This window comes from Rhineura floridana, chromosome 3 (assembly GCF_030035675.1).
Source record: "Rhineura floridana isolate rRhiFlo1 chromosome 3, rRhiFlo1.hap2, whole genome shotgun sequence".
Taxonomy (NCBI): domain Eukaryota; kingdom Metazoa; phylum Chordata; class Lepidosauria; order Squamata; family Rhineuridae; genus Rhineura; species Rhineura floridana.
This window is the reverse complement of record NC_084482.1, coordinates 67,009,909-67,029,518: the sequence shown is the minus strand read 5'-3', so window position 1 is coordinate 67,029,518 and position 19,610 is coordinate 67,009,909. Positions and strand designations below refer to the sequence as shown.

Below are 19,610 nucleotides of genomic sequence, written 5' to 3'. Positions count from 1 at the left end.
TTCTTCAATGGTTACTCTGCCTTTGGAAATTTAAATTTTTATTTTATTGGCCTTCACCTGAAAATATTTTTTCAGTCTCTTTTCCTAACATTATTTTACCACACAACAGCCACTTTGCATCAAGCCTTCCTTTAGAAAGACAAGATGAACACAAAGCAAGTTATGAGAAATCTTGGGAAGAAAATAGGGTAGATATTAAAGGTGATATTCTACTAACATATCCTATCAATGAAAGGACTACCGCCAACACAATGGGATTTTCTCCCCTCTCCTCCACTAATCTGCTCCAGGAGGTGGGAGAACAGATATGGGGGGGCACAGTGGGAGGGGAGGGGGAAAATTCCCATTGCACTAGCAGTAACCATTAAACTGATGGGACCCTGACTTTGCACTACGTTGAATTCAACTCTAAGAAGAAAAGATAGGGGGCAAATGAAGAGGAAATAACTTTATAGGACGCACTAATAAAATAAAAAAGGAATGTGCTGGAATGGTCCAGAAATCCTTTGTAGTCCACAATTACATTAGGAGGAATGAATAAACATTTTGAGCACCTTTACTAATCTGCCCTTGGAGATCCTGTAAAAGCGATGGGCACACAGAGGAATCTCTAAGACCTAACATTCTACAGATTAAAAAAAATGAGATTAAGTGCAATTTAAGTAATGTGAAAAATCTAAATTTATTCCAGCATATTCAACTCTAATGGGGCACTACAGTGTAGCAAATGCCCACAGGGAATCTTATTTGAATGGATACCCTTTTATTTAAGAATTCCCTACATGGTCCTTTTTGGCAAAGTAGTTCTTCCAGGTCAAACGCCACGTGAGCAGCTACAGACAAGACATGTTGGCTATTCACCTTGACAGTGTCCAAATTTACAGAAGAAAAAAACCTGTCAACAAAAAGGTGTCAATGACAGCTGCTATTCTTACAACTTCCCACAACGGCATGGGACTAATGGAACGTCAATCTTTTTACTGATAGTGAGAAGGGCTAGAGCATTCCCTAATAGGTTTATGATTATCGTGTCTGCTTTTATGTGAGATGGATACAACTTTCAGCTTTGCTTCTAAGAAAGCTACATAAATGCATGGAAAAGCCAGTCAGCACCCCAGTTAATGTCTTCTGCATTTTTGCATAGAACATAATTCGTTGACTCTAACAGGGTTCATAAATTGGGGCTTGTCCAATATAAAAAAATCCATTTCCAGTTATCAATGTGCCCATGACAGATTCTGGAGGGGCACAGGAGCTGCAGAGAGAAGGGGAAAATCATCATCATCCTTCTCACCCATCTTCCATTCATGTAAGCCTCCACTGGATTGAAGAGGCTTCCATGAGCAGAAGGGCACAATCGGATACCACTTGATGACCTTCTTGGTGTAATTGGTATGTGTCCATTTAAAAAATCTGGCAAAACAGAAAATTCAATAATACAGTGGCAGTGTGCACAATGTGGTGATCAATCTAGAGCTGTTTCACATATGACATTTTTATGCAACATATATATGACATTACACTACTTTATGCGGCTTTTGTAATTTTGTGACCTTTACTTCGTATTTATATTTATTTTTGTTTTCTTTCTATTTCTATTTTAATATTTTATAGTTTTATTCTCTCTTGTAAACCACCCTGGAAATTTTATTGAAGGGTGATATAAAAATATCTTACATAAATAAAAATAAAAATTGAGGTATATGTATTAGATCCTTAAATGTATACTGGCATTTTTCACAAAGCATGTGCCGCTAGTCATCAAGTAAGGACCCTGAAGTGTCCACTGTAGAAGTGAATTTAAGAATAAAAAACATGAGCTGGACTTAAACCATTGACCTAGAGGTAAATGGTGTCAGATCCCATATAACTATAGACCTCCAATCACTATTTCACTTGAGGGGTGTGTGTCTGTGTCTTAAAAAGAAGCAGACCTTTAATAGATGTTCTTCTTAAATTTTATGTATCACATCAGATAAGTCATTAATAACACAATACTGCAAGCCAAAATAGAACTTAAAGTGGAAAAAAACACAAAGAAATTGTTGAGTGCTAGATGGATGAACATTAAATTCTCCACTATGTTTTGTCCCTACAGTTAGAAGTACAAACATAATTATGGGCATCACCTACTTTAACGGCCATAATTTGCCCACTTGGTTTGTGGACCATTTTGTTGACAGAACCATACGCGCCTCGTCCAATTTCTCCAAGGTCTTTCAAGTCGTCTGCAGTAAAATCCCAATGCTGTTCAGGGGAAATCTTCAATTTTCCTGATGATTCAATGCTGTGTGTTCTCAGTCTCTCTCTGTCAAAAAATTTGGGAAGGAATTTTTCCACATTTTAAATTGATTGAAAACTTTCCCTTTTTAGCAGCACTGATTAAAAACATTTTTACAGAGGAGTGCACATAATGCTAATGCAAAACTATAATCTCCAGGAAGGAGCTGGACAAAGGGCACAGGGCAGGGTGCTGGGATCAGGTTCACTTAAGGTAACTACTTTTTTTTTTAACTTACTATTAAAGATCATCAGTCACTTCTTTTACAACAATTTTATCTTTATTTCTGTTTGTAAATTCTATATAAATTCTTGAATAAAATTGTATCAGATTCCTAGCACAGTCCTACGAAATGCAGAAGGTTAGTACTAGCTATACTACGAAATATGCAACGTCTTCATCCCTTTAGAGTAAGTATAGACTGGTGACTAACCATCTTTTCTCTTTTATTGCCTGCACTGATAAGACCATAAAGAAAACTTGTATCTGTTGTTGCTGGGTTTTTGAGAAGCGTTTATGAATCTAAATGCAAGATGAAGGGATGACGTCCTGGTTAACTCCAAAAATACACACAAAGCCAATATTCTGTAATTGTGTTTTGAAATAAAAGATTAGTCAAAAAGCTGCAAAGCTGCTTGGTGTTTTTAAGACTAAAGGAACTATGCAGAATTCTGTGGCAGAAATATAGGATAAAGGCTATTTTTTATGTTGGATCAGACAGACTTCCACAGTTGTATTAAGATTCTATTTTGCTCACAGGTCATTTTGCATGACGAAATACATAGTTTTTAATTTTTATTTTCAAGCATGCACAGTGCTCATCTCAAGAGAAATGTGAAAGTTTCTAACATCTTCTACCCAATATTTCCAAGTGGGATTTATCCAAGAAAACATGTTTAGGACTGGACTGCAAAGCTCAAAGCTCCACAGCTTTGATTTTGGAAGTGCTTCAGAATTTATATTTTTAAAGCCCTCCCTACCTCCCCTGAACCACACAGCACAGAGAAAGAGGCTGTCAAACCTGATTGCTGAAAATTTAATTTGGATATTTGTATGTTTATCACAACTTAATTATGATAGCACAGAGAATGCTTGTTTAATTTGAGAAACAGTCACTGAAATAAAACTTAGGAAATTAATAATTGCAATTAAATAACAAATTCAACACAAACACTGTAATATTGGTTTAGAATTAGTCCAATTGTTAATTCAGGAAAGGCCCTCTAAAACCACTAAAGGAATTTTATATGGTGAAAAAGTCTTGGTGTAAGGCATTTTAGTTCCTAGATAATGGCTCAGTTCAAACATAGTCTTGGGCTTTTATACTCTTTCCTCCTCTCAGACATCCTCTTTTGTGGCAAACATCTGAACAGACAAAACCATGGTTTGTGAAAACTATAGTTTGCCTACTGATCAGAAACGCAAACTATGGTTTCCAACTGCAGTTTGCCATGAAAAAGAAAATGCAGAAGGGTGCAAGAGGAAGGCTGGGCATTACATATGTACACCAACTCCTGAGGATGATAACATATTTTTCTCCCTTTCTCCAGCATCCTGTGCTCTTGGTATTTCATTCCCAAATATAGATTCAACTATACAGGATAGATAATAGGGATAATGTAATTCTGAACAAAGAATTTCTCTGTCAGTATCTGTGAATTCGATGTCACTTTGATTAACAAAGCACTTCCAGGACCTTTCTACAAAATTATTATTAATGAACAAGAAAATGGAAATGAAATAAAAAGTTGAGAGAAGCTGAAACTAAAAAAATAATAATCAGAAAGTCAGCTTAAGCTTTGCTATTTACAATTGCTAAATATAGAGAAATTTGCCTTGCACTGGTGCTGGGAATTAATTACTTCTGTGCTGCTGGCACATTGAAGGTTATTAGTACAAAAATATCCACATTTTTTGGAGCGACCTGCAAGGTGTCATTGTGAAACACACACACACACAACCAACCTACAGAGAACCAGACACTCCAAATCCTACAAAAAAGTAAGCCGATGCCCTGCTAATTATCTTCTGCAGCTACAGGGCTGAAAATACAAAAAAGAAGAAGTCATTGTTCCCTAAGTCTGCGACTCCTGGGATACTGAAGATTCAAATAACTTAAGTGGCGACACAGATGGTAATGTCATCATAGTATGACTAAATTTTTTGTGGAGGGCGGGCAGGGTGGCCAGCCATTTAAATATCTCAATATATCACAGGCATGTAACAAGAGCACAGCTTACCACCAGCTAGCGAAGACAAGATTTCCAGGACTTGCACATCTGTGATATGTCAGAGAATTCAAATGGCTTGTCCCCACCCAATATCCCTGGAATTGATGTGGCAAAACAGTCACAAACCTGGAGCTATTCAGCTAGGACCCCATCCCCCACCCTGGCTAGCTTAATACAGAGAAGTAACGAATTAAACAAGATCCAACAAGTTCCAGTGGAATTCCAATATTTTTATCTTAAAGTCAAAGACCGATAATCATCTCTTCAGATACCTAGGAGAAATGGTCATTTGGCTCTGACAGATGTGCCTCATTTAGCTGTGTATGCAGAACTACTTCCATTTTCCTTTTCATAAGACCAAATACAGTATTAAAATTTGAACTCTAAGCAATTAATTTAGCGACCAAAAGCTTATGATTTTGATTTGGAAGAGATGGAGGAGGAGGATGCAAATGGCATTCAAAACATATTTATAAACCAAAGTATATAAAAATAAATCAAGAGTTGTATCCACAGCCAAGATTTGTCAAGGTGTCACTGCATATCAACACAAATCCCTGTTTAGGGCTGCTACATTTAAGTAGCACCAGAGCATATCCTATTTTCAATGTGCACTGTCCTTTTGCTAGGCTAGCTGCAGCAATGCAGAATTCCTTGAGTCAACTAACCCTTACATTTATTTATTATATATTAAAACATTTCTGTACCACCTTGCACATCAAGTCTCAGGGTGGTGCACAACAACATTTAAAAAATATCTATCAGCATTAAAATCACAATACAAATAAAATGCAGCTAATAACCCAGAGCAGGGATAAAAACACAAAAGAAGATGAAACTCAACAACGGGGAAAGGTTCTATCTTGTCCCTCATGCTCACTGGCATCTACAAGAAACCACTGGGAGAGATTATCCAGGGATTTGGACTGTGATGTCATCAGGATGCTGATGACACCCAACTCTAGCTGTGTTCAGCCATGAATATACGAGTGCCAAACTGTGTAGGGGCAAGAGCATGCATGCAAGCTCCACCCCCAATGTCACTGCATGCATTCTTTCTCCATTCAGTCTCTGACCTTTCCTGTCTTGTGCAGTGAAGGCCTGCTTAGGGATTCTACTCACATTCACTTGTACACGCCTCACACGATAGATCATGCAGAGAGTACTACTCACATTCACATGAGTAGAATCCCTATGCAGACCTTCCCTGCGCAAGGGTAAGGTCAGGAACTGAACAAGGGGAGCATCCACTATGAAGTTGGGAGCAAGGCTTGCATGTGTGCCCAAGACTCCCTACTCAATTTGCTGCTCATGTGCTCAGGCAAAGAACACATCTGTCTCTCCTTTCCATCTCAATCCAAAGAGGATGTTGAAGTGCTGAATCAATAACAGTTCGTAATGCACTGGATGGAGGCAAACAAATTCAGACTGAATTCAGACAAGATTAGTTGGTTAGTACAACTGCTGGCTAGTAGAAGACCTTTCTTTTCTGTAGGCATTTTGTCTATTTTATGTATGGTTTTTTAAAAAATTGACTCTCTGGAGATGTGTTTTTGAAATTAATTTAAAAAAATGTCACCACTTGTTAAAGCAAACCATCAGATCTGGCCAATTTACTAGGACACACCTTGGTGACTTGTAGAACCAGAACCATGCTCTAATATAGGAAAGCCTAAAAGACTTACAAGATGCCAAACAGCCACTGAAACAGAACTCAAAGAGAACATTTGGAACAGGTCTACAGCTCCAGCTAAAACCCCAAACTTTAGCATTCTAGCTCTAAAGATGTTAAAAGCTTTCACAAGCTGTTTGTGACTCAAGGTAAAATATTGACAGGGCAAGTACAGACAGAAGGCTTCTGCACAAATGCATGTGCAGGTGATCAGTTTTGCAAACCACACATTGCAGGTAGAATCCTAATTCTGATCACCATTATTCCACACAGACTAATGGTATGAGATTGGGAGAAATGGCTATTATGCCAACAACAGTAGCTATATATTCCTTCATAAGAAATATAATATGTTAATACTTTATGCTTCTCTTTTACTGTTACCAGCAAGGGCATTATGTAGAACTGATCCTAGTGAATAAAATATGTAGGAAACCATGATCCCTGCATAGCAGTAAAACGTTAGAGCACCACCAATATAATGCAGCCACCTAATGCAGTGAGTTTTTGAACACTGCAAGACTACAATGTGATATTATAGTACAGGAAGATAATGTAGCACTACCTTGTTATTAAGGGTGTGGTAAGAGAACTGGATGTGGAGGACAAAAGTCTGAATTCTTTCCAGGTTTATAGAAAAGCTGTATACATGCTGTGGTTATCGCAGTACACTTTGCAACAGACAATGGAACAATTAGTCAAATCAATGACAAAAGAACATTGCAAAGGCCTTCATGCTAAGGGGGCACACCATTACTGAAATACATGTAAGCACTTACATTACTAAAACATTTGTCACATTTTATAGCACCACAGAAAATGTATGAACTACCAACAGCTGAAAGGACATAGAAATAATTTCACGGGAGTGAAACAATCAGAGACAATATTTGTTTCCAAAGAAGCAACAAATTAGACTGTTGCCCTGGCAAGACGACAACTATCAAGTACTTTTGAATCCTGCTTGATGACTTCTAGGCCTGCTTTGCATTCTTACTATGTGTGATGTAAATGTTTGCTCAGATTACTGGCCCAAGAGGTATGGCAGATGTGTTCGTAAATGACAGTCATATTGCTGTAGATGCCTCAAACTGAAGTAGAAAAGCTGGGGGACAAAACTGCCTATCTCTCATCATCACCATGACAAAGAAACATGAATGCACCTTACACAACACTGCCAATTTTCAAGGCAAATCATTAACAAATGAATTAAAACATAGCCCCCTTCCACTGGCGTAGGCATTGGACACGCCACTGACCCCACTCCCTGGAGGTCCATGCTTTGCAACAGATGTCTGCAAAGAGGAAGCCTATGAATGGATGTCCAGGGGTCAGGGCCAATGGTGTACTGATGCTGGGTATAGGGCTAGTGGAGTGAAGCTCCCTTCATGCAATTGGAGCATGAAGGAGGTTGATGTGTCTCAGGCATTTTGGGTACCATAACAAAATGACTGATTGGGGCATGAAGAGGGGCCCAATAATCTTTGTTTAAAGAGTTTGTGTGGCAAGATTAATAAATTTAAAATGAATGTTAACCTCAGGCTTATTTATAATCAGAGGGGTGGGTAGCAGAGTAAGTAGATTGGGATCTACTTACAGATCTGAGTGATTTGAAGTAGACTGGCAAGGCTTGAGTCTCAATTGTTTAACAGTCAGATAGCCCCTACTGAAACAAAGAAAGCTGAGAAGCGGGAGGAATAATCAGAAGTGGATTTTTGTATGGAGAACTATGTATTCTTTTCAGTTCCAGTATTTAAAAATAATTCCTAGGCTTAACATTGTTTAACTCTAAGTGTATGTCTTTTGCATCTGGCTCCGGTTCACGGAACCTGAAGTTCTAGGAAAAATAACAAAACAAAACCCAGAAGCCTGAAGTCTGTACACCCTAGTAAACTAAGACAGTTACAAGCTCCCATTCTATAAAAATATTTAAAGAAAATAGATTCTCTTATTAGAACTTTTTATGGGGTTTTAAGTCATATCTAGAATAGGATATAAAAATACAACTTCCTTTAGATGAGGATGGATTTAATTTTCCAAATTATAACTTTAACTGCTTTCTTGTTAGTGCAATGGGGCAGGGGACATTAGAGAAGACTCTTTTCTCCTGGGTGGGTAAACATAGAACTAAACACAATTATTCCATTCTTTGGGTGAGCAGCTTTAGATGCATACTATATCAATTACCCAGATATACAGTGCCTTGCAAAAGTAATCAGACCCCTGACCAATGTTCTCATATTACTGAATTACAAATGGTACATTGTTATTTCGTTCTGTATGATGTTTTATTTTGAAACTCAAAATCAATTATTGTAAGGTAGCATTGGTTTTATGCTGGGAAATGTTTATAAGAAACATAAAAAACTGAAACCTGTTGCTTGCTTAAGTATCAACCCCTGTGCTGTGGAAGCTCCCAGTTTACACAGATGAAAGAAATTGCCTTATCAAGGACACAATTACCTTACCATTGGCCTCCGCCTGTGAACCATTAAAGTTGTTGTCACATTGTCAGGATAAACCCCCCGCTGTTGAAGAATCACTGGTCAGGCTATGGATCTGAAGGAAAATGAACACCAAAGAGCATTCTACAAAAGTGAGAGATAATGTAATACAAATGCATAGATTAGGAAAAGGTTACAGAATAATATCCAAGTGTTTGGATATCCCAGTGAGCACCGTTGGATCAATAATCAGGAAATGGAAGCTGCATCACACCACCCAGGCACTGCCAAGAAAAGGCCATCCCTCAAAACTCAGGGCTCGAACAAGGAGGAGACTTTTGTGAGAGAAGTCACAGAGAGGCCAATAATCACTCTGAAGGAGCTACAGAGTTCAATGGTTGGGAGTGGAGCAATGGTGCACCAGTCAACTATCTAAAGAGCTCTGCACAACACTGGCCTGTATGGGAGGATGGCAAAAAACAAGCCTTTACTCAAAAACTTCCATCTGAAATCATGTCTGGAGTTTGCCAGAAAGCATGAGAGTGCTCCAACTGTGATGTGGAACAAGGTTTTGTGGTCAGATGAGACCAAGATAGAGCTTCTTGGCCAAAACTCAAAGTGCTATGTGTGGCACAAACCTAATGCTGCCCATCCCTACAGTGAAGTATGGTGGTGACAGCATCATGCTGTGGGGATGCTTCTTATTAGCAGGGACTGGACATCTTGTTAAAATTAAAGGAAGAATGGGTGGAGTGAAATACAGGGAACTACTGCAAGAGAACCTGCTTCAGTCCACTAAAAAACTGAAGCTTGGGAGGAAATTCACTTTTCAGGAGGACAATGATCCCAAGCACAAGGCCAAAGCAACAATGGAATGGCTAAAGAACAAAAAGGTGAATGTCCTGCAGTGGCCCAGTCAAAGCCCTGATCTCAATCCCATTGAGAATCTGTGGTGCTCTTTGATACTTGGGGTCCACTAGCGATGTCCAACCAACCTGAACGACCTGGAGTGAATCTGCCAAGAAGAATGGGCCAAAATCCCTCCAACACTGTGTGCAAAGCTGGTACATACCTACCCCAAAAGACTTAAAGCTGGTTTTGCAGCAAAAGGTGAATCTACCAAATATTAATGTGTGTGGGTTGAATACTTATGCAAGCAACATGTTTCAGTTTTTTATGTTTATTACAAACATTTCCCAACATAAAACCAATTTCACCTTACAGTAATTGATTTTGAGTTTCAGTGTTTCAAAATAAAATGTCATACAGAACGAAATTACAATGTACCATTTGTAATTCAGTAATATGAGAGCATTGGTCAGGGGTCTGATTACTTTTGCAAGGCACTGTATATTGCATTGCATGACTCAGAAATGTGATCCGGATGCCAGATCCCTGAAAAGATCTTCTCAAAATGTTACCATATCTCCCAAGGCCAGCTGTAATGTTAACCCTATGTTTTATCAGGTCTCAAAGCCAATATGAATTACTTGAGAGTTAGTGGAATATGAACAAAATATTGCACACCTGCAATGGAAGGCAACTCTTCAGTGCCTCAATTATGGCTCAGCCTCATTCAGCAGAAACTTACATTCCACATTCATTGGTTCACTAAAATTTATTTATCTATTTAGCCTGTTTTACAGAACAACAGGTGCTGGAAGTCTGACAGCTACAGAATGGAAGATACTTCATGACTAATACTTTGAACCAAATTTTTAGAAGCTAACGCAGAGTCATTTTGAGAATATCAACACTATTCTTTCAAAAATACACTGTCTTCCTAGAACCAATGACAGTCAACAGGGACAGAACATTGGGAACTGCAAGTATGAACGCAGCAATACATTTTATATAAAAATAATGAAATATATATTGGAAGTGTTGGTTTACAAGAGCTGCTCTAAAACTGAAAGCTTTTTAGGGGGATAGTATTTATAGAATTAATTTATTCTTATTTTTGAAGTTCTTGTTAACATTTAATCATCTCATTTTGGGTTACTGCCCAATAATTTGGCCATTTCCAAATGTTGTGCTCTTGGTTGCTAGAAAGCCACTAGCAAAGACAAGTCATGATTTTCACCAACAACAGAGAACAAAATTGGAAGAGATTTTAGATTTATCCACTAAAGAACAAGCTGCATACCACAGGAGAGATGATTCAGAGAAACTAGGCTAAATTTGGAAGCCATTTCTAGACATTCTCGGGGTACTGATTTTTGGCTGGCTTTCACCCATCCATTAGCATCTATATTGCTTACATAAATATGTTCAAATAAAAATAAATTTAAAACATTCAGTTATGGCGATGACTGGGCAGGGCGTGAGTCATGGGGGGCTCTGTTTGCTTCAACAATATTGAATTTGTTGATGTAGAGCAGTAATTTCTAGTGATTCAGCATTTACTGAGTAAGAGATACATGTATCAAAGACAGTGCAGGCCCAGCTCAGTCTATTCTTATTAATATTAACGAGGCACAGCCCAGGGATTGAGAAACTTATTAGTCAAGTACCACATCTGGTTGGATGGAACACCCTTGAAGAACTTTGGGGATTTTAAATCCAGCATTCTTTCCTGCTCCTATGTCCACACATACACATTCCACTTTTGATGGCAAGACCTATCTTTTAAGCAGCATATCATGTCACACACGTTGTTACAGCTTAACCCTAAAAAGTGGAAAGGGTTTCTAAAGGTGAACATGATTTTAGCAGAAGGAAAAGCTGGCCTGCAATCTGCAACAATGTCTCTACACCTGCATTAACTTCATTGACCAAGGACAACCATTCTTGAGCTCAAATATTTATTTTAAAAAAGGGAAATTTTTAGAGACTAACACTGAGTCATCTTGAGAATATCAATATTACTTTCAAAAATACACTGTCTTTCTAGAGCCAATGACAGTCAAGAGGGACAGAACATTGGGAACTGCAAGTATGAATGCACCAATATGTTTTATACAAAAATAATGAAATATATACTGAACGTATTTAATGATTAGTTTTAAAATATATTAATTCACTCATTATATGGTACTATAACTGTGTTGATGCCTTTCTTCTTTTCCTTTTGCTATAATGAAAATATTTGACAATGGGCTAACAGACAGTTACGCTTACTGTAGCCTGCTGGAAAGTTTCACGATCATCTCCGCTTCTCTCCTTTGGAAAGTGAACGGGGCAATGTGATTACTACCCATTGTTGCTTGTGTATCACTTCAGCCAGGAAAGAGTTGTAAAAATGACAGGAAAACATAGTGCTGTTATCACATAACACAGTAACACATACACACATAGTAATTGAGAAGGCAGACTGCCTTTTAGAGTATATACAAAATGATATGATAGACCTTGTTAAGGGCTAGTCTTAAGGGCTAGTCCTTGTTTGGGGGGCGGGAAAGAAGACTGTGGCAGTTAATTTAAAAGCCTTCTTAAAATCCCTTGTACTAAAACAGTGCATTGCATGAAAGCAGTGGAAGGCTACAATCAGAAGCAAACTTCCTTGAAAGTAAATCTCACTGAAATTAATGGGACTTACTTTCGAGCAAGTCCATTTAGGAGAAGCATGTAAGCTTTAATTTCAGATACAATACTTTCACTTATCCTATGAATTATCTGCAATAAAATTTCTAGCTAAGAGTAGCTGATTTGTAACAAGAAGATCAGTGTCACTATTTGCTATGTTGTTTACCACTATATTGCTTCACCATATTGTTTTGATAAAGGAAAATTTCTTACCTGAAAACTAGTGCTTGTGTCTTGGATCCACCAATCAGGAATGGTAGCTATTACCCTATTTATTTAAACTGGAGTGAACTGAATTCTTCCCTAAGCAACTGGAAGAGCTAGGGGTTAACTTTCACTGTCCACTCTGTGATTAGATGAGGAACCAGTAAGAACTTCTGGATCCGAATCTCTCACAAATATTTCCAGGTAAGAAATCTCCTATGCTATTTCTGACAACAAACTACCCCTTTGCAGGGGCAGGACAAACAGGAAAAAAAGATTAAATATGTTTACATACAAATAAACCAAATGGCAAGACAAGAATGTCAGGAAAAGGGATGTATCAAGATCTCGAGTCCTCTGCTAACTAAGGAGAGAGTAAAGTATCTACTATGCCGCTTCTCTGATCTGCTTCTTAAGAGTTTTTCCCCAAAAGAAAATCCAATCAGAGGCTCACAAAAAGAAGATTCTTCTGATCTGTCAGTCATGTTGAGTTTTCCAACAGGAATGTGGGGGAATGGGTTCCTGAAAAACTTTAAAAAAAGAAATAGAAAACCCAGGCCTGAAGAAGGCATCTTGTTCAAGGATAAACCCAGTAAGATACATGGACACATAATGCCCTAGGCAACTGCTGGGGTTGTAGCACAGTTCCTAAAACAACATGTACTTGAAGGCATCCTTCTAAATATTGAAATAAGTAATCTTATATAAGACAGTAGAGATGACTTCACCAAGCATAATATATTGCAATCATTCTTGCTATTCTCCTTTTCCTCTACTGTGAAATATAACAAACAGTAATGGATGACATGGATACACCCTTTACCCAAATATAGTAATTCTATCATTCTTGTAAAAAAAATGTTCTGCAGTTAGTTCTCTCTGTAGATATAAGTCTGGTAACAAGCATATTTCCTCAACAAAGTAGAATGGATTTTACTTCACTTTTCCAAATTCTGATCCTCAGTCAAGAAAAAAACTGAGCAGGAAGGTGCTTGCCCCAACCTTTACTGCACATGCAGTTTCAAGCCTCCTTTCAAGGGAAAGTGGAATGAAGGCCAATTCTCTGGCTAAAGTTCTAGAACATTCTGAGGCCGTTCTACATAAGCACAGAACCCACAAGTGGTACTGCATGGAGATTTTGAAGAATAAAATAATCACAAGCTTAGGAAGAAATTGACAGTCTAGTAGTTCCTCATCTATTCTAGACGCACAGAATCAATAGATACTTCAATACTAATGCCATATTCCACTGGCCATGATTTAAAGATATCCGAATCACCTTTGCTTTGATTTCATACAAAAAAAAGGAAGATTTAAGGCAGTGCCAATCTTTTTCAGAATTTTTCCATCCTACACTCTTCATTATCAAGAACTGGGTTCATTTCCATCACGTTTTTAAGCCTACTCCTCTGAATGTTTCAATCTTAGTTTGGCTCACCAGGCCAAAATAGCACATATCTTAGGAAGCCAAACTCCAGTTGCAGTGATTACATCCTTCTACATGTGACTTATCAATGCAACTTGGATGGTCTCAACAATTCTGTATCTAAAGAGAAGCGAATGACTTTTGTAAGAACTAAAGCTGTTGATTACAATCACTTGCAAACCCAAATTTCAACCTTTCTGGCCATGTCCTCTCGCTTCCCTCAATGTTGCAGGTTCTATAGTATATAGCAAGAAAGGGGAAATGTGTAAGACTTTAACAGGTACTATGAACTGTTGGTGCTCAAGAATTAAAACAGAATTCTTTCTGATCAAATGATATATACAAGAAGGTAGAGATGAGCTCACTAAACACATGGTCAGGTTGAAAGTATCTACCTTTTTTTTAAGTGTTGCTTGTTCCAAAGAAATGCAGCCAATCCTGAGATCTAATGAAATCCGCTTTAGTTGCAGCAGCTAAACCTCAGTAAATAGGACACAGCCATGTACATGATTTCCTCACTCTCTGAAACCATTGTGCAATACAGTTGCACTGTAACAGGGAACAAGCATGCCTGCTGCTGTGCTGGTGTTACAGCTCCCATGTGTGCCCTTGTGCTAGGGCCAAGGCCCTTATGTCTGATCCTTTGCAATCTGGCAAAGCACTAAGAAAGAGAAACTCTTTCTAGACTCAACATGATCGACCATAGCAATCTCCAATACTAATTGATAGGGCTACATAAAAGATATAAATACACAAACCAGGGCTACAACGGTTGGGTTTTATATCATAAACTCACATCACCATTGTGCCAGAGCAGCCCCTAGGGTCTACAGATGTTATTGCACATTCAGAATCTAACTGTATATTTGACTACAATTAGACAACATTCATAGGCATGGAAAATTGTACGTCTACCACCTCTACAAACTTTCAGAATAGTTTACAAGCAATCATAAAATAGTCTGACCATAAGCCACCTGATCTGAAGAACTGAGGCCAATCCAGAGGTACAAAAGAGAAAGAGATATTGAGAGAGAGAGAGAGAGAGAGAGAGAGAGAGAGAGAGAGAGAGAGAGAGTGAAACCACAAGTAGTAACAATAGGATTGCTTTTAACATAGGATTTATATGAAACTTGCCACTGTGGAACCTGTTGCTGTGTTAAGACTCCATAGTGAAACTAATGATACAAATTAAGTATTACACTGTTTACAGAACACAAAAAACGGGAATCTCTGTCAGTCTATACTGCACAACAGAAAGAATTATATACACATGGCATGTGGGCTAATGGCTAATTCAAGAGAGCTAACTCAAGCTTTGACAAGAGAGCAAAGTCACACTATAAAAATGTAAAATCAGAGTAACCGGTAAACATGCTGTTTGAATTCTAATACCAATGATGGTTTGAATTCTAATACCAATAATGAACACATATTACGCATATATTACAGCATTTTAACTACAAAGATAGCTCATAAAATAACTACACAAATAATGAACTCTTCTACTAACCAGCCAAGGTGATGGGAGAAAATACAAGTGGACAGAGTGAGGGAATAAAGTCTGTCCTGGTGATGGGCACACTGGCACCAAAGTTTTAGATAAAACATTGTGCCTAATTTACATATAGCTGCAGTACAAACACTGTCATCTTGAATACACTAATAAACCACAAATTCCACAGAAAGCAACATACAATTATGCCAAAATCAATTCTTCCTTATAAACATAGATGCCAGAACTCACACATTGATATATTCTAAGATAAATTTACCCTCTTCTGAAACCACTTTTCACCTAAATCATGTGTTCTGGTAATCTCCTCCACAGCTGCTTTTCGGGGACAGCCAAATTCAGGATAGTGTGGCTCTTGGAATGAAGAGCTCTGAAGAAAATACATTCCTTTCCTCATCCTGCATGTAATAAAAGCTACAATTTCCTACCTGAAAAATCCATCAGTGCAGCCTGACCAGTCAGCCTGTCAACCGAACAAAATACACCTAATAAACAATTAATCGTTGTGGGGAACCAACAATTAACGACTGTCATTACCTTCAAGGACACAAAGATCCAGCAAATTATCCAAAGTTTTCAACAGTTTAGAAAAACAATCTGATAAAGTTTCCAAAACTGAGCATCTAAGACAGAAATTCCAAACCTTCGAAGGAGATTTACCTATCTAGATGAATGGAATGACAAACTATATCCCAAAAATCTAATCAACATTGTTATGTTTAGGCTGCACTTGCATTTAGAATCAAGAAGAACAACCATCTATTAAAAAATGATCTACAAGGACTGGAAAATAGGATTTAATCTAAAACCAACAAATTGCCTCAGGACATATGAACTTCCATACCAGGTAATAAGGTAATTTAAATATCCGACCCAAGAACAGGGGTCATGAAAGAAGAAAACTAACAAATGTTTTTCAAAAGAGTTTGAGACTCTTATTTGTTAATATACCAGCTCCTAAAATAGCCTAATAAATCTGAGGCACATGATAATATCACAAACTTCTTTAACCAGTGAAGACTTGCATTGCAATCCTAGACATGTCTGCTCAGAAGGAAGTCCCACTGGGCTCAGTGGGGCTTATTCCCAGGTATGTGGGTATAGGATTGCAGCCTAAGGGAGGACAGAATTGATAAAACAAGAATTTACCAATAAAACTTCTATGATACAAACAGGATTCCTCTTACATACTGCATAACAACTTTATTCTCAAAAGATTCTTGGCACAGCATATTCAATGGCAATTGCAGGATACATTTATCTATATACAGTAGGGCCCCACTCATATGGTGGGTTACGTTCCGGACCCCTGCCGAAAAGCGAAAACCGCTGTAAAGTGGAACCCACTGAATAGAATGTCGCACGATGCCCGAAAACCACCATAAAAGCAGAACAAGCACCGTATGAGTGGAACTTTAGTCTAATTGCATCTAATTGAGACCGCTGTATTAGCGAAGCGCTGTAAAGCAGGGCCCTACTGTACTAGACAGTATATGGCCTAGAACAACCCCAAATTCACAATATTCTTGGAAAATTAATTACTGCAGAAAAATATTTTGTCTCCCCCTTGCTCAACTTACTTTTTCAAAATAGTCTTAAACACAAAGCAATACCACCACCAGTTTGATGAGCCTGAAATTAAGGATTTTATAATTCAATGCAAGAGGAACTGTCAAGACAAGAGCAGCTATCATCTAGAGAAATTCCAATTTAGAAAGTCACTGGATGTAAATCCATCAAGGAAAGAAAGCCACATGAAGTGGGTGAGGGTTAACCTATGAAGAATAAGGCTTTTATGAAGGGGAAATCCACCGAAGAGGAAAAGTTGAAAGGTGTGCAAAACCATTGTTCAGAGAAAGGAAGTGTGAGGTTATTGCGAAAAGACTGTATTGAACTAGTTTATATATTCTAGCACGGAGAGTAAGCCCTGAAGTTAATATGGTATTTTAGGAATGGTGGTATTGCTGGATCCGTAGCTTGGCAGGCCAAACCTTGCTCTTCCTCCTTTTTGGATGAGAAACTTGATATATTATAAGAATGTCTGAAATATCTGTATTTTCTAGCTTTCAGAACTGACTGTATGATTTAGAATCAAAACAAGGAAGAATTTCTAAGCGAAGAAATAAAACTGATATATCCTTGGGAAATAAGAGAGATCTGGGCTATATGAACAAAGCAGCAACGTATACAGCAAAGCAAAAGTACTAAACCGTACAACACACTGCAACATTGTCCAAGAGAAGTACAAGCAATGGGGAATAACAGGTACAAAGCTCTGAGGATCTTTACTGGCTGGACCTCAAAAACCTTACAAGGGACTACAAGCATCGCTGATTTTACTGTACTTCATCCTGAGAAGTCACCCATCAATCCAGATTGGTGGATCTGAGGACACAAGGCTTGTATTTCAAGAGACATTCTGCTGTGTTAAATGACTAACTGTTGTATACTCCACTTAACACTGAATCTGTATATAGGGCTGTCCATAATACCTTTTTTGGAAACTTACTGCAACCCATTAGATTTCTTTTAAAAAATCACCTCAATTTTAGGACTGTCTCACATATATTTTATACACATAAATACAGAAACAAAAATGTTGCCATCTTGAAAAGCAGCAAACAATGATTAATGCAGTCATTTAATTAAATTAGCCATAAGAAAGGGGTGGCTAACCTGTGGTGTCACAGACATTGCTGGGGTACAAGCTCCCATCAAACCTGCTGGCTGGGGCTGACGGGAGTTTGTAGTCCAACAATTTCTGCAGGGCCACAGGTTAGCTACCCTTGCCATATAGACACTACTTGTCAGCAAATCACAGGGCTTTTTATGTACCGTTCAAAACAGTAGTCTCAATTTATGACTGTAGGTAAAACAGCTTATTTTAACTTCCAAAAATACATGTGAAAATACATATTAATAGAGCATCCTACATCTCAGTCCAGGCCACAGTTTTGTTTTGTTTTGTTTGAACTGCATACAACATATGTGAAACAAAGGAAACTGCTTTATCTTTATACTTCAGAAGGGTTCCATCTGGTGGAACTTCTGGCCTTATACTCACATGTGTGGATTCTGAAAAGGAACTCCAGGGTTCAGAGTAAACCGTGCTGTGGATTTGAAAGGTGGGTTTGCAAAATTCAACTTCAGTGCTCTGCGCTTACCTGAGAGATAAACAAACACACAAAAAAACTCTTGTCGGCAAGAGAACATAGATTACTGTATTGAGAGCATCCAAAATAAACTAGAACCAAAAATATTCCTCACCACATGGAACATTCCACATCAACACTGAACATTTTATATTGCTTATCAATAGACTAGCCATTGGATGGGACTTCTCCACTTTAACACCAAATTGAGCCACTAAGCAAGTCTACATCTGGCTAACAGCTTCTTCAGAATACAGTTGCCCTTGATTTCATAATAGCTATACTAAAATATCTCTTCCATGAAAACTGGGGGCTAGCAGCAAAGTATTTCCCAGGTATTCATGTTTGACAATGTTGCTAGACAAAGGTCAAAATACCCTGCCGCTATTCTGAAGCACTAAAAGGTACAGCACATGTACAAGGGTCAATTAAAAATGGGCATGATCATAGTCTTGGCAGTAGTTTGGATTACAGTTGGGTCACAAAATGTGGCCAAGGTATCTAGCAAAAGATGAGCCCATCCTGTTCCTGTCTACTGAAGGAAGATGGGCAGGCCTGCATGTGATTAAGAAAACATTTTTGCACATGAGACAGAAAGAATGTCCACATCTGTGTACATACAGGAATATGCTAGCATGTGCACATGGATGTACCTGCATGCCTCTATGTGTGAATGCAAGGGAGTAAGGACATAATTGCACGTTAGTATATGCTGAAAAGATGTACATGTGCTTTTGTTGTAGCCAATGGCCAATTAAAATGTGAAAGAAGGAACTGCATACTAAAAAAAGTAATCTGCTGCTGATTTACAAATTACATAGCATACTAATACCTACAGCATCTATGAATGCGGGCATGTGTGTGAAACAAAGATATTGCTGCTTGTTATATCTCATGTCTACAGAATGTGACTGTTAAAGCTACGATTACACTGAAGTTTGAGACTAGCAAACATTTTAGTACCACATATTCTGCAAAGAATGCCAATGCCACCCCATGTTAACTGACTGACTGATTTTTCATACCTCCTATCTCCTCACAGCAACAGTCTTCATGTCAAGGAAGCAGGACACCCCAGTTTGAGAAGAAGTAAAGGAGATTAATGAGGCACCATAGTACAGACTCCACTTAATAAGCTTCAATGCAAAATGAATGTTTT

The 19,610-nt window shown here is 38.1% G+C and overlaps 1 protein-coding gene across 10 annotated transcripts in view; it reads right to left on the bottom strand.

The window, feature by feature from the left end:
• The window catches only part of MAP2K4 (mitogen-activated protein kinase kinase 4), a 66,370-nt gene that overhangs the window by 30,291 nt on the left and 16,469 nt on the right, over positions 1 to 19,610 (bottom strand). For 7 of the 10 annotated variants that reach the window (XM_061616441.1, XM_061616442.1, XM_061616446.1 and 4 more), the window contains 4 exons: positions 19,477 to 19,500; positions 18,364 to 18,463; positions 11,749 to 11,844; positions 2,134 to 2,308 (listed from right to left, as the gene is read on the bottom strand). In XM_061616441.1, coding sequence (XP_061472425.1) covers positions 2,134 to 2,308; positions 11,749 to 11,844; positions 18,364 to 18,463; positions 19,477 to 19,500 — 395 coding nt within the window. The remainder of the gene's footprint in view (positions 1 to 2,133; positions 2,309 to 11,748; positions 11,845 to 18,363; positions 18,464 to 19,476; positions 19,501 to 19,610) is intronic. The other 3 variants (XM_061616444.1, XM_061616443.1, XM_061616445.1) reach the window with 3 other exon arrangements.